The sequence below is a fragment of the Oratosquilla oratoria genome, chromosome 23 (assembly GCF_046742065.1).
Source record: "Oratosquilla oratoria isolate Oo_2021 chromosome 23, ASM4674206v1, whole genome shotgun sequence".
In the NCBI taxonomy this organism is placed as follows: domain Eukaryota; kingdom Metazoa; phylum Arthropoda; class Malacostraca; order Stomatopoda; family Squillidae; genus Oratosquilla; species Oratosquilla oratoria.
Genome location: NC_134799.1, coordinates 24,309,977 through 24,324,134, shown reverse-complemented (window position 1 = coordinate 24,324,134; position 14,158 = coordinate 24,309,977). Strand labels below are relative to the sequence as shown.

The following is a 14,158-nucleotide window of genomic DNA, read 5'->3' as shown; positions in this document are numbered from 1 at the left end:
CTGACAGTATACTGAATCACTGTCTTTTCCTCCTCCTACATAACAATAACTTTGTTTTTTATTGATAATGATAAAAGTTCCAGTAGCAATAGAAGACAACTGGGTTATGGATGGGATTGGGAGGGGATGGGGAGTGGGTCCATGCCTTGTCTGGCAGCCTCACTTATGAAGAGAAAGAAATCTCTTGGTATATAGAAATAGATAGATGATAGTGCATGACAGTAGGGGCCAGGAGATTGTGATCTCTGGAAGCCTGTAGTCATAACCCACATGGGGTGGTGCACACCCAGTGTCACCTGGTACTGGAATTTAGTGCAATTCAATAGCCACTTGCATATCTAAGCAATTCTTTTTGGGATCTACTCTACTCATCCTACATGGGAAAGGGCTAGAAAAGGTGCCCCAAATATAGCCTCACCTTCCTTCATCTAGCTGGTGAGCTATCCCAAGCAAGACCACCCAATTTGCAGCTGCAAAATTTTTACAACACAAGCAAGAAATGAAGGGAAGGAGCTGCAGCCCCTCCAGACCCAACAAAGCTTCTGTGCTAGCATCTTGCTCATTCCTCTAATACCCTGCACAGCTGCATGGGTTTACTTTGGAGAAACAGAGGCAAGGAGCTTTGGAGCCCCTAACACCTTCATCTGTTGTGCTATGTCACTGACTGCCCTTCCTTTAAACTTTTTGTGCTACTGATGCTCTCTAAGACAAAGTGTCTGATTATCTATATACTGCCTAGTGCACCAAATCTGATGCTTTTTTTTTTTTTAAGTCAGTTGAAGTCCTCACAATCAGCCTCAGGATCCCTTATTGAGAAGTGTCTTAATGTTCTCCCTGTCTCTCTGTTCATTTCAACAGTGTTTAGAGCCTCAACTCAAAGTTCCTCTCTGTAAAACACTGTCTCCTCTCCTCCAAACCCCTACCCCCCCCCCCCCTTTCTACTATTTGCTGGTATTTACCTAGTTGTATTTTATGGGAAGAGAGCTATGCTCGTAGTGGCCTAGTTTTGTATCTTTCTGCATCCAGTTTGTTCTTAAAATCTTGTATAGTTTTAGCACTCACTGTTTCCTCGTTCAGTTAGTTCCAGATATCTATTACTCTGTGTGGGAAGCTATTCTTTTTCAGATCTCTTCTGTAACTGTCCTACTTAAGTTTCTTCTCGTGTCCTCTTGTTTTTCATCTGCCCCACTTTAGTAAGTCGTCTCTATCAAGAATTTCCATCCCTTTCATAATTCTGTAGATGGTTAGTAAATCACCTCTTTCTCTTCTTTGTTCCAGGGTTGGTAGATTTAGTTTATCCAATCTTTGTTTATATGTTAAATTAGAGAGTGTTGGTGACATAGAAACAGTGACACACAAATACAATGCAAACAACAATTTGAAGTTTCTTTTGATAGAGATCTTTTGCCATGAAATTCAATGAAACCAAGTTTGAACTGATGAGATATAGCAAAGGCCTCATGAATAACATCCAACTCTACATCACAGCTCACAGGGAGATCATGAACAAAGGAAATGTTGGAGATCTGAGAGCAATGTAGAGTTGAGATGGCAAGTTTACCACACACATTGACAACATTTTTGACAGGACCAGAAAATTATCAGAACATTTATATCAAGAGACAAAGATTGCTTCATTACATTGTGGAAAACCTTGGTACTACCTGAAGTTGAATACTGTCACCAACAGTGGAACCCAGACAGTACAGGGAAGATAGAGAAACTTGAGTGTATTCAAAGAGCCTTCACCAGCAATATTGAGTGTGTAAAAGACATGAACTACTGGGACTATGTGCAGGTCACCATCCATCACTAAAGTAATACCAACATAGAAAGGTCTGGTCGCAGAAACAAATGCCCCAGATGATACCACCACACAGAACATCCTGATCATACAGTGCCCTACTTCATCCATACTCAGACAACAATACAGTATTTCTTCCTTGAGGGATTTATTGGCCAATCAAAAGGCTGTTTCTGGTCACCGTGATACCATGGGTTCTCTTGCAGGAAAAATCTGGGGCAAACAAAAGTATATCTGGAGTATTGGCTGCATGTTATTGTGGGGTTTAAAGCTGCTTAGTAGCATGCAACTAATACTTTAGGGTCTGTATGGGGTGCCTCTATGGACCAGAGTCACACATCATTTTGTCTGATAGAGGAAATCTATTCATAGAGAAATGATGATACTTTATCATGCTGCGATCATCCCTCCATTATGCTGCCCTCCCCCTCTTAATATTGTCTTGTATCACTTCTCTAAGTGTTTATTTCCTTTTTTTTTTTTTTTTTTTTTTTTTTTTTTTTTTTTTCAAACCCTGTGGTGGGGGAGAAGAATACTGCCACAGAGTGTTCCCACTTGAGCTGCAAAAGATAACAAAAATGGGATGGGGGTAGGACTAGGTATCCTACTCTCTGTAGCCCCAAAGGAGACATTTCTAAAAAAAGCAAAGGCATAAGAGGGTCTTTCAGTATGCGTGGATGTGGTACAGATGAAAGTAAAAGGGAAGAGATAGGCAGTATGTTTGTGAAAAGAAAGGTGGATATGTTGGCATTGAGTGAATTTAAGTTGAAAGGGAGGGGTGAATTTGGGAGTGTAGAGGGGAGGGTGTCAGAAGTGAAGAGAGGAAGAGTGAGAGAAGAGGTGGCTATACTAGAAAGTGAAGAGATAGGTAAGCATGTGGTGGAGTGGAAGGAGCTTTCTTCAAGGTTAATGTGGATGAAGGTGAAACTGGGAAAGGAGATATGGGTTTTTGTAAGTGCATATGGGCCTGGTAGTGAGAAGAGTAGAGGAAAGGGAGGCTTTTTGGATAGATTTAAATGAGTGCATAGAGGGTTTAGGGAGAAATGTCAATGTAGTGGTATTGTGAGATCTTAATGCTAGGGTAGGAAACAAACCAATAGATGGAGTGGTTGGGAAGTGTGGAGTTCCAGGAAAAAATCATAGTGGAGAATTGATGATGATGTGTCTAGAGAGTTGATGATAGTAGATACAGTGTTTAGGAAGAAAGTCAAGCATAAGCCCACATGGAAGAGGGTGGTGGATGGAAGGGTGGTAGATAGAGTGTTAATGCTATATAGTGGTAACCAGGAGAAGAGTGGAAAGAGTTTTGAATGTATATATTCTATTGGGAGAGAGTGGGGGGAATGTCAAGAGAATTTTCTGGTGGAAGGTAAGTGAGAGTGGTGAATAGATGCAGAAAGAGGAAAAGGAAAGAAGATAGGGAGGTGGTTAAAGTTAACTGCTTAAATGAGAAAAAAAAGGAAGAGTACAAGAAGAAGCTGAGAGAAGAGTGGGAAGGAGTGAAGTATAGAATAGAATTAGGAGTGGAGGAATGGGGATGGTTCAATGAGGGAATTGCAAGGTGTGCAAAGTTGGTGTGTGGAACAAGGAGGATGGGAGGAAATAGGAAGGGTAGTGAGTGGTGGGATGAGGAAGCAAAGAAGGTTGTAGAAGAGATCATTTTTGTGGTAAGGCATATGTGAGAAAGCTTTAGGAAAAGGTAAGGATGTTTTTTGGGGGCTTTATGGATTTGAAAAAGGCTTATGACAGGGTAGACAGGAAGGCACTGTAGGAGGTTTTGCAGATATAGGGCATAGGAGGAAAGCTGTTAAGAGCAGTCAAAAGTTTTTATGAGAGTAGTAAAGCCTGCCTTTACTTTTTTTTTAGGAATGTCCCCATTGGGACAACAGGGAGGACGCCTAGTCCTATCCCCATCCTGTTTTTGTTGCCTCGTATGACTCAAGTGGGAAGACTTGGTAGCTGTATTCTTTTCCCCCACCACAGGGTCAAGTGAAAAAAGAAAATTAATATTCAGAGAAATGGTACAGGACAGTAACAAGGGGTGGGGGGATAGCATAATGGACAATCGCAGTATAATAAAGTATCATCATTTCTCTATGAACAAAGATTTCCTCTATCACAGACAAAATGATGTGTGCCTCTGATCATCTTGGCTGTTCAATTTATATATGGATGGTGTGGTGCAAGAGGTAATGGGCTGGGGATTGGAAATGGTTAAAGAAAATGGAGTAAAATGGGAGATAAGTCAGTTGTTGTTTGCTTATGATACTGTGTTTGTGACAGGATCAGAGGAGGGATTAAGAAAATGACAGAGTTGGGGAAGGTGCGCAAATAAAGGAAGTAAAAGATAAACATGGATAGATATAAGGTGATGAGATATACAAGGGGAGAATGTGGCAGCAAATTGGAAGTTAGTATTAAGGGAGGGAGACTGGAGGAAGTGGATAGCTTTAGATACTTGGGTGCTAATGTAGCGGTAAAGGGAGTGGAGGTGGAGGTAGAATGTAGATTTAGAGAAGCAATTAAATGCCTTGGGAGTTTAAAAAGTGTAATGAGAAATCGACGTTTGGGAATGGATGCTAAGAGGAGATTGTATGAAGGAGTGATTGTGGCAACAGCACTGTATGGGGCAGAAACATGGAACATAAGAGAGGAAGAAAAGAGAAGTTTGTATGTACTTAGTTGTATTTTATGGGACGAGAGCTATGCTCATAGTGACCCGTTTTCGTATCTCTCCGCATCCAATTTATTTTTAATGTGTTTGAGATGAAATGCCTGAGAAGTATGATAGGGGTTACTAGGTTGGATAGAGTGAGAAACAAGGAGGTGAGGAGGAAAACAGGGGTGGAAAGGTAGTTGGGAGATAGGGTTGATAAAAGAGTATTGGGATGGTTAGGACACATGGAAAGAATGAATGAAGAAAGATTAGTAAAAAAGGTATGGAAGGCAGAGGTAGAAGGAGTGAAAATGAGAGGACAACCAAGGATGAGATGGATATGGATGTATGGGGTAAAAGAGGTATTGGGAAAGAGGGGATTGTCTGTTGAGGAAGGAAGGGAGAAAACAGAAGATAGGGGTGAGTGGAGAATGGTTGTGTATAGATGATGCTGTGGTCCATGGAAGGGAGTAGGTGGGGAATGGGGGGTTAAGGGAGTAGGTGTGAATGATATTTTGATGCAGCCTGAAGGGATTTTTCCCATCTCTTTTTCTGCATAAGGGGATAAGGAGTGGGGCTGCTAATTAAATGATGTGGCCTTACTGTAGATGTGCTGTGTCTTGCTGCATTGCTTCTGACCCAGGACAGTGGGCAAGATGTAGGGATGACCCATCATCCAGAAGGAACCAAGATAAGAGGGAGTGAGGGGGGTGAATGGGAGTAGGGTATGTGGGGATGAAATGGGTGAGAGTGGATTTTATGCCTTTATATTTTGGCTACCTCCCTTATAAGAGGGAAAAAAGCTGTTGGTATCTGTATGTAATTTTAGCTTTTCAGGGATATAATCAAGTACTTTTTACAATGTGTATAAGAAGTTTATTAGGAATAAATTCTCTTTTCTAGGTCTGAGTATTAGATTTATTTGCAGGTCGTGGCACCATGATACAAGCACGTGTGGCAAAAGTCAAGAAGGACCTCAAGGGTGAACTAAATGCAAAGGATATTTCAGATTCCCTACCATTTCTGGAGTATGAATTGCATCGCCAGCTTATGAACAAATTAAAGGTAATTTTATTTCTGGATTGATCTACAGGAGGCAAGCATCAATCTCTTTTTCTTTCACTATTTCCCACTTATATGCAGGATAAGCATTTCTAACCATTTGTCTCCCCTTGGATTGGTCCTTCCATTCATATGCCAAGTCTGGCTTCCTAAAATCATCCCGTGTACCATATATTGCAACAGAGGATGGTATTTGAACATTGAAAATATCACCCCAAAACTAGGGGTCATCTTATACACCATGTATGAAAGCTGACCTTGACATCCTGTGGTTTAGAGTGGCACCAATGTCACTGGGGAACAGTCAGTTTGAAGCAGGAGGGAACCAGGAGTCAAAGCCATTTCATCTGATTCTGAGTTTGATCCTTACATTAATTCTTTGATAAATGTATCTCACGATATACTTCAAGAACCTCTGACATCAGATGATGATGTGCCTTTTGAAAGATTTGGTATATGATGACTGAAGTAATGATCATATTATTGAACCGCTAATAAGAGTAAAATTTTCATTGTTTAATTTGCTTTTAAAATGTGTATTAGCATTGTTATGGACCTAATTCTCATAAGTCATAGTTTAATAATACAAGCCATTGGATTCTGGTCAAGGTTTCATGCATGGGTGATTAGTGTAAAGAGGGTAACTAATACACAGTTTTCACTTCATTTACTTTTCTAAATGTTACATTTACAAACATGTGATAACTCAATTCTTCTCTTATGAATGTTTAACACTGATCTGCACTACATTTATGATATCACAGACAAGAAGGGGGATTGTCATTGACTTGTTCAATATAAACAATGTAAAATAAGCTACAGTAACAAAGGAACCACAAAAAATATCATGTATGGGCACTCAGGCTAGCATATGGAGACTACCTGTTGTCTGCTGTACTTGAGTATACCAACAAATGCATGCACATGAATGAGGGTAGATGTTCCATACATATCTGAATCTACATACAGTATACCTATGTAGCTACCTAAATATGTACCCATATATTAGCATCACCCTTCATAACAGTATATAAATGGATGTATATATGTATGTTTCTGTAATAAAAGTATTTATACATGTCATCTTTAGCACCTAAAAACATCTATCTACTGATGTAATCAGATGAATTCAAATAGAGTAGATCAGAAACTGGTGCAAACAGTTCAAACACAGTCCTCCCAATTGTCCCCTGAAGCAAGACAAAATTTAAAAACTAAAGAAAATACTAACAGTGAACTTTATAAAAATATTTCTAATATATTGAAATATAATACTGCGTTCACATAGCAATGTATCACTTACCTTATCTATGTTGTTTCCTGGTTCTCTAATTCCTGTTTTTTCACTAATGTTGTTAACAAAGACCCCTCTCACTAGTTTCTCTTTCACTCATATCACCTATCAGCCCTACTCGTAAGGTTTGTCTGTATTTTTCTTAGACTGCACTTTTATCACTCGTGCCTCACCATTCGCCCCACATAGGCACTGCCCATATGCATCAACCAATGTCCTATTTGCCTTCTTATCTACACAGTGACCTTTGACCCTGTGCCAGGGGTGCCAACTGCACACCCATACTTGCACCACATTCACACACAAGCAAACATCCAGACTAACAACACATAAAATTTGGAGCTCCCGAGAAACATGTTAACCCCTTCCATACGGTGCCGCACATGTAGGCGTCATGGGGAGCAAGTGGATTCGCGACGCTGCCATATCGGCGTCTTGATTATATTTATTGTAGTCGCCCCTATGTTTTTACATTCTCTCAAATGTGCCCTGAATCCCATTCTCTGTGGTTTTCAAAATTCGCGGGTGAAAGAGAGAACGATCGATATAAGCGGTGACTATATTTTATGATGCGAGTATTATTACGACACGTCGTACGGCTGGCATTGGCTGCTGCCCACGAGATTTAAGTCCCGTACTGAAGTGGTTAAAAGTGGAATGTCTCAACAGTGCTATAATAGCAGGATAACTAGGTTGTGTTAAATGGGAAGGGGAGTGCTCATGGATGCCTAAGATGGTTAGATTTCAGCACAAATAGAGAGCATTGAAGTAAAATGGAAGATAATGATAATAGGCCAGAGAAGCCCGCTGGTGGCATAGCATTGAACCATAATGTAAACATGTACCCAAAGCCATCTACTGGCACAATAGCAAAGTATAATGTAAATATGAGCATCAGATCACCGTTGGGTATGAAAATATTTTTATTAGATAGTGGCGAAGGACCTTTTTCTTGTCACTGGGTATGAGAAAAGACTTTTTTAATAAAATTATAGACATAGAAAAGGAGATGAGATTTATGAAGGAATCATGGAAACAAGAGACAAATAATCTAAAGAAAGTGAATTAAGAAATAAGGAAGTGAGTGACCTAAGGAAAACAAATACTGAAATAAATAAAGAGGTGCATTAAAAAAGAAATGGCTGAGTTAACTTGTGAAAATGAGAGGTTTAAAAATAATGACACTAATAGTGTGACCATAAAGAAAGAAGTAAACAAACAAATAAAGGCAATGACTGAGAAAAATGGAAGAAACTTAGGAGAGGATGATTTACAACAACTCAAGAATGAGTGGAGGAAAGACCAAGAAAATGAAAAGGTAATTCTTAAAGAAATTGTACATCAATAAATGTAGTCCTCCAGTTAATTAAAGAAAAAGAAAATCTGGTAAGAGATAAAATGGACAAAAAAAAAAGTGTATAGTAGTGTATGGTTTAAAGGGAAAATGTAACATAAATTGGTCCCTGAGAGATAAAGAAGAGAAAGAATTGGCAAGAAAAGTTCTAAAACTAGTACAAGATGAAGAACAAGAAATAGAAAATGAAATAGAGGAAGTGCACAGAGTGGGAAAATTTGCAGTAGATAAATATGTACCAAAACAGAAACAGGAAAAGGTATACATTAAGCGCTGGTATAACAAAACATGTAGTGAGGCAAAAGATAAAAGAGACAAAGCTTGGAAAAGATTGAAAAAAGAAACCCTGGAAAGTTGCAAATATATATCAACCTAAGAAATGAATATGTAGAAATATGCTGGGAAGGAAAAAGAAACTATGAAAAATATAAAATAGACAAATGTAAAGATCAGCCTAAATTATTCTACAAATGTGTAAATGGTAAATAAAAAAATAAACAGGAAATAGTAAAACTACATCAAAGGAATATAGAATATACAGAGGATATAGAAATGGCTGAAATTATGAACAAACATTTAAAATCTGTATTCACAAAAGAAAACACATAATTGGGATGAAGGAAAGGGAGAAAGATCCCCCCAGTGAAAGAAATAATGTACCAAATAATGAACCTTGATGTCAGAAAATCACTTGGCCCAGATGGATTTGCAAACTGGATTCTAAAAGAATGTATTGATGAACTCATGGACATAATATATAAGATAATAGATTGCTCACTCAAAGAAGGAAAGGTACTGCAAGACTGGAAAAATGCCAATATCATGCCAGTATATAAAGGGGAGACAAGGATGACCCAACAAACTGTAGACCAGTCTCCCTTTCAATTACAATAGCAAAAATTTGTGAAAAAGTCATTAAAAGTGAATGGACTAAACATTGGAGGAGAACAATATACTAAATCCAAAACAATTTGGTTTTAGGCAGGGAAGATTATGTGCCACAAATTTGATCTGTTTCTATTCAAAGTTGATAGATATAATGCAAGAAAGGGAAGGATGGGCAGACTGCTTTCCTGGGCTTACAAAAGGCATTTGATAAAGTACTACACAAAAAACTATTAAGAAAAATCAAAACAACAGAAGGTATACAAGGAAAAGTATTGAAATGGATGGAAGATTTCTAGCATGGGAGAAAATAGAGTGGTGCTCAGAGATAAAAGATCTACTTGGGAAGAAATGATAAGTGGAGTCCCACAAGGTTCAGTATTGGCTCCGATAATGTTTGCTATATATGTAAATGACATGGATGAGGTGTAGAATGTTACATGAACTTCTTTTCAGATGATGCAAAACTACTGAAGAAAGTAAATATAGAATTTTTTTTGTGAATCTCTACAGAGAGACCTGATCAAGGTCTGGGAATGGAGTCAGAAGTGGGAAGTGAACTTCAACATTAAGAAATGTAGTACAATGGAATTTGGAAAAAGTAAAAAAAAAAAATAATAATATCAGGACAATATCAAATTGGTGCAAAGGAAGTAAAGCAAGTTGGTTCTGAAAAGGACCTAGGAATAATTATCACCAAAGACATGTTCCCAGACAAGCAGATAAACAAATTAGTCGGAGAAACCTACAATTTATTAAGATCAATAAAGGTGGTTATAATGACTTGGATGAGGTAATGGTAAGAAAAAATGCTAGTCACATTGATAAGACCAAGATTGGAGTATGCTGCGACACTATGGACACCCAATACAAATTTATATATATATATATATATACAACCACTCCTCGTTTAACGACGACAATTGGGACCAGCGTCGCCGTTGTTAACCAAATTGGTCGTTAAGCAAAAGTGTATACATATACGTACATGTACTGTATGTACAATGTCCAGCAATACATGTATCTTTATTTTCGTGTATTTTCCCTCTTTTATACAGTACATTAAAGCTTTATTTACTGTTTTGATAGTACATAAAGCCCTCAAATAACGCGGTGGTTAGGTTCCTGAAATTACTGTGTATGACCCCAAATCCGCGTATGCTGACATTCCATATTAAATACCGGGGTATTTTTTTTTTTAGCTTCGACCATGGGCGCAATATAACAATAGAAAATTAATTATTAATTTTGTAAATTAAAATGTATCAACGGAATATGCAATTTTGTGGGCGGAAATGAAAATAAAAAATACCTTGCTACAAGCAAATACAGGAGTCCCTCAAATAACGCGGATTTGAATAACACGGATTCAATCATACGCAGATTTTATTTCAAAATAATCTCAAATGTAGAGAACCGTTTTAAAATTCGCGCCGAGTTGGGCACGCATACACACACACGCGGCAACATCGCAAACGTTTGTGGTGACTGCTCTCTATTTTACCATATACAGTCGATCCTCATATAACGCGGTCATTATATACACCGGGAACTGCTCAAACAAGGGTGTGGGGCGAGGGGATAGCCGTGGGTGGCTGCCTGCGGTTACGTGTCAACCTCCGGGTACTGATGCAGGAGGGAGGGAGGGGAGTAGGTAGTGGTAGGGGGGTAGCCAACAAGCTTTAGCTTGTCGCTTCCACCACCTGCGCCATGCTATCGTGAAATTTTACCGCCCTAACCTGTTGAAGTGTAATGTTTCTTTCGTTTGGAACACAACAAATAAGTCTGATAATGACTACGCTTGTCGTGTCTTAATTTCTCTTACGAGGTTCTTGTTGTTACTGGCGGTGGTGGTTTGGGAGATCAAAAACAGACATATACACGCTTACACACGTGTAGACACGCACACGTAAACACGTGTTAGACAACCAGTGTATGTTGTGAATGCACGTGCATGTACATACAAATACAAACGCAGACACACGCACGTACATGCTTACTTGTACATGTAAACACAGACACATACACGCACGCACGCACACACACACACACATGCCACACACGCATACATACACCACATACACACACATATACATATGCCACATACACACACACACATGTGTATACGCCACATACACACATGTATATACGCCACATACACACATGTATATACGCCACATACACATACAGGTAGTCGTCGACTTAGGACCTATGCGACTTACGACTGATCGACTTTACGACCACGAGATAGTGCAATAATATTTAACATTTAATAGAGTAATAGAATTGCAATGTTATGCCTGGCAGTGCAGTACATTTACTTTGCATGCCGCGAGACGCGAGTACGATAGTTTTGGCAGGCTACCGGCAGCGTCAGCTTCCCTCACATTCAGCATGTGGTATTTCTGACTTCATTCATGACAAGGATTATATCTTTAAATTTTTTGTGCTTCAAACCCCCATGAAAATGTCTAAAAGTAAATTATCTTTCGATATTTCCAAGCCTGCCAAGAAACAAAGAAAGATTATTGATCTTGACACAAAAAAGAAAGTGATAAAACATTATGAAGGAGGGAAGAAAATTAATGTGATAGCACGTGAACTTCAGTTATCACATTCTACAGTGTCGATAATTTTACAAGACAAAGAGAGGATCTCAATTTTGCCTTGGATTTTATATTTTAATATGTTTTGCAATTAATAAAATGTAACAGTAAAACTTTTTTATGCCTAGTCTGTTGTCGATAACAATATGTTCGGTACAGCATTTTGTATTTTTATGTTTTGCAATATTTTCGGTACAGTACGTAAACTAAAAGAATGTTTTGAAATATTTTTTTCCCAATTTTGCCTTGCATTATGTATTTTTATGTTTTGCAATTAATAAAATATAACAGTAAACTTTGTTTAAGCCTAGTCTGTTGTCGATAACAGTACAATGATTTTAATTTAACCAACAAAAAAGTATTTGTAGGTCAAAGATGACAGGACTTTATTCAGTATGCGTAGGCCTAGGGTATGTTTCCTAACGACAATTATAAAAAGAATAATGAATATTAAACAACGTAGCTCAAAGATAATAAGATTTTATTCAGTATGCATACGTTTCCTAAAGAAAGTCTGATGATAGAATAATAAAATTGTTAAAAAATACAGTATTAAATATCATAGGTCAAAGATGATAGGATTTTATTCAGTATGTTTAGGCCTAGGCTACGTTTCCCAAAGAAAATCGGATAAAATTATAAAAAAAGGTTTAAAAAATACTATACAACATAGTTCAAAGATGCTAGGATTATTTCAGTATGCTAAATATAATAGAGAATATATATGTATAAAGTAACAAAAATAATATTTAAAGGGTAATATATACTGTATATATATAAAGTCCGACTTGCGTCCAGATCGACTAACGACCTGTCTGTTGGAACCGAACTCGGTCGCAAGTCGACGACTACCTGTATGCATATATGCCACACACACACATGTATATATGCACAAACACATACATACGCCACAAACGCCACATACATACACCACATACACGCTCGCACACACACACACAAGATATGAAGACGGGACCCCACAAGTATAGCTCCCCTTCCCGTAAAATACAACTAGGTAAATACACGCACACACACATGTACACATACACATACATACGGTTCTCGGTATTTAATATGGAAAGTCAGCATACACGGATTTGGTCATACGCGGTAATTTCAGGAACCTAACCCCCGCGTTATTTGAGGGACTCCTGTATGCTAATGAATGAAGTCGGTAGCATAGGATCGGGGTGCCATCTTGTCTGTCAGTTGACGGCCTTGGTACTTCCGATAGTACCTCGCCAGGTACATTTTCTTGAAGGAATGTTATGGAGCGGAGATACTCGTACATGCATTCCTGCAAGCTGAGAGAGTGGTTGAAAAGCCTGCCAACGTCTCTCACAACGACGACAACGAGGATGAGCCGGATGACATTTAATTTGCATGTAATGATTTATAAAACACAGGTTAGGTTAGTTTAGTTTAGGTTAGACGAATTTATCATCCTTTCATTTCTTCGACGTCGGCATCTATCATAAACATGGCGTACCATTCGCCCGACATGACTTCGTTACTTACGAAATCTGTTTTAGCACCTTTTTGTTTTGTTTTTTATTTCCGCTCACAAAATTGCATATTACGTTGATACATTATAATTTACAAAATTAATAATTAATTTTCTGTTGCTATATTGCGCACATGGTCGAAACTAAAATTTTACCAATACCGGTATATACTGTAACCCAGGTAGTTTTTGCAGCTTGCAGGATGGTAATGTAGACCTAAGCTTCAGAACACTACCTCACAGCTAATATCCACTGCACAAGTTCATTTATAACATCATACAAATTTGCCTCAGCCAACTTATCGTACACGACGTCGTAACTTCGGGAGATATACAGACGCTCCTCAACTTACGTTTTAGTTACGTTCCGAATGGCCGAACGTAAGTTGAAAATGAACGTAAGTTGTTACTGTACTATACATCCGTAAATTCTATTACCGTATCTTTTAAAACACCCCTAAATCATTAATTATACACATAACATTGTAAAATAATAACATTAATTTCAAATAAATGAAATTCAAGCAACATAAATTGAGATGGTGGAGGAGGAGGAGGAGGCAAGGCATGTTCAGTTTGTCGTTTGTGCAACGTAAACAATGGACGCAGCGTCATGCGCAAGTATCGTTTGAACTACGGAGAGCGCGCTAAACTAAAAAAAATCACTCCATTTTTTTTTTTTTTTTTTTTTTTTTTTTTTTACAATTTTTTTTACAGTCAGTTCAAACGTAAAATCGAAAAAACGTAAAACGAATGAACGTAAGTAGAGGAGCGTCTGTACGTTAAACGAACATTGGTCTGTTAACCGAGTAGGTCGTTAAACGAGGAGTGGTTGCATATATATATATATATATATATATATATATATATATATATATATATATATGTACAACACTGAATGGGTCCCAGTGATTAGAGATACATTTTAACAACCACAATGCACTTTAATTCTAAGCCATCAACATCGGGAGACCCAATGGGGCCACATGCAGA

The 14,158-nt window shown here is 38.1% G+C and overlaps 1 protein-coding gene across 2 annotated transcripts in view; it reads left to right on the top strand.

The window, feature by feature from the left end:
* The window catches only part of LOC143038031 (C2 domain-containing protein 5), a 212,490-nt gene that overhangs the window by 140,928 nt on the left and 57,404 nt on the right, over nt 1–14,158 (top strand). For both annotated transcript variants that reach the window (XM_076206886.1, XM_076206887.1), the window contains exon 13: nt 5,389–5,525. In XM_076206886.1, coding sequence (XP_076063001.1) covers nt 5,389–5,525 — 137 coding nt within the window. The remainder of the gene's footprint in view (nt 1–5,388; nt 5,526–14,158) is intronic.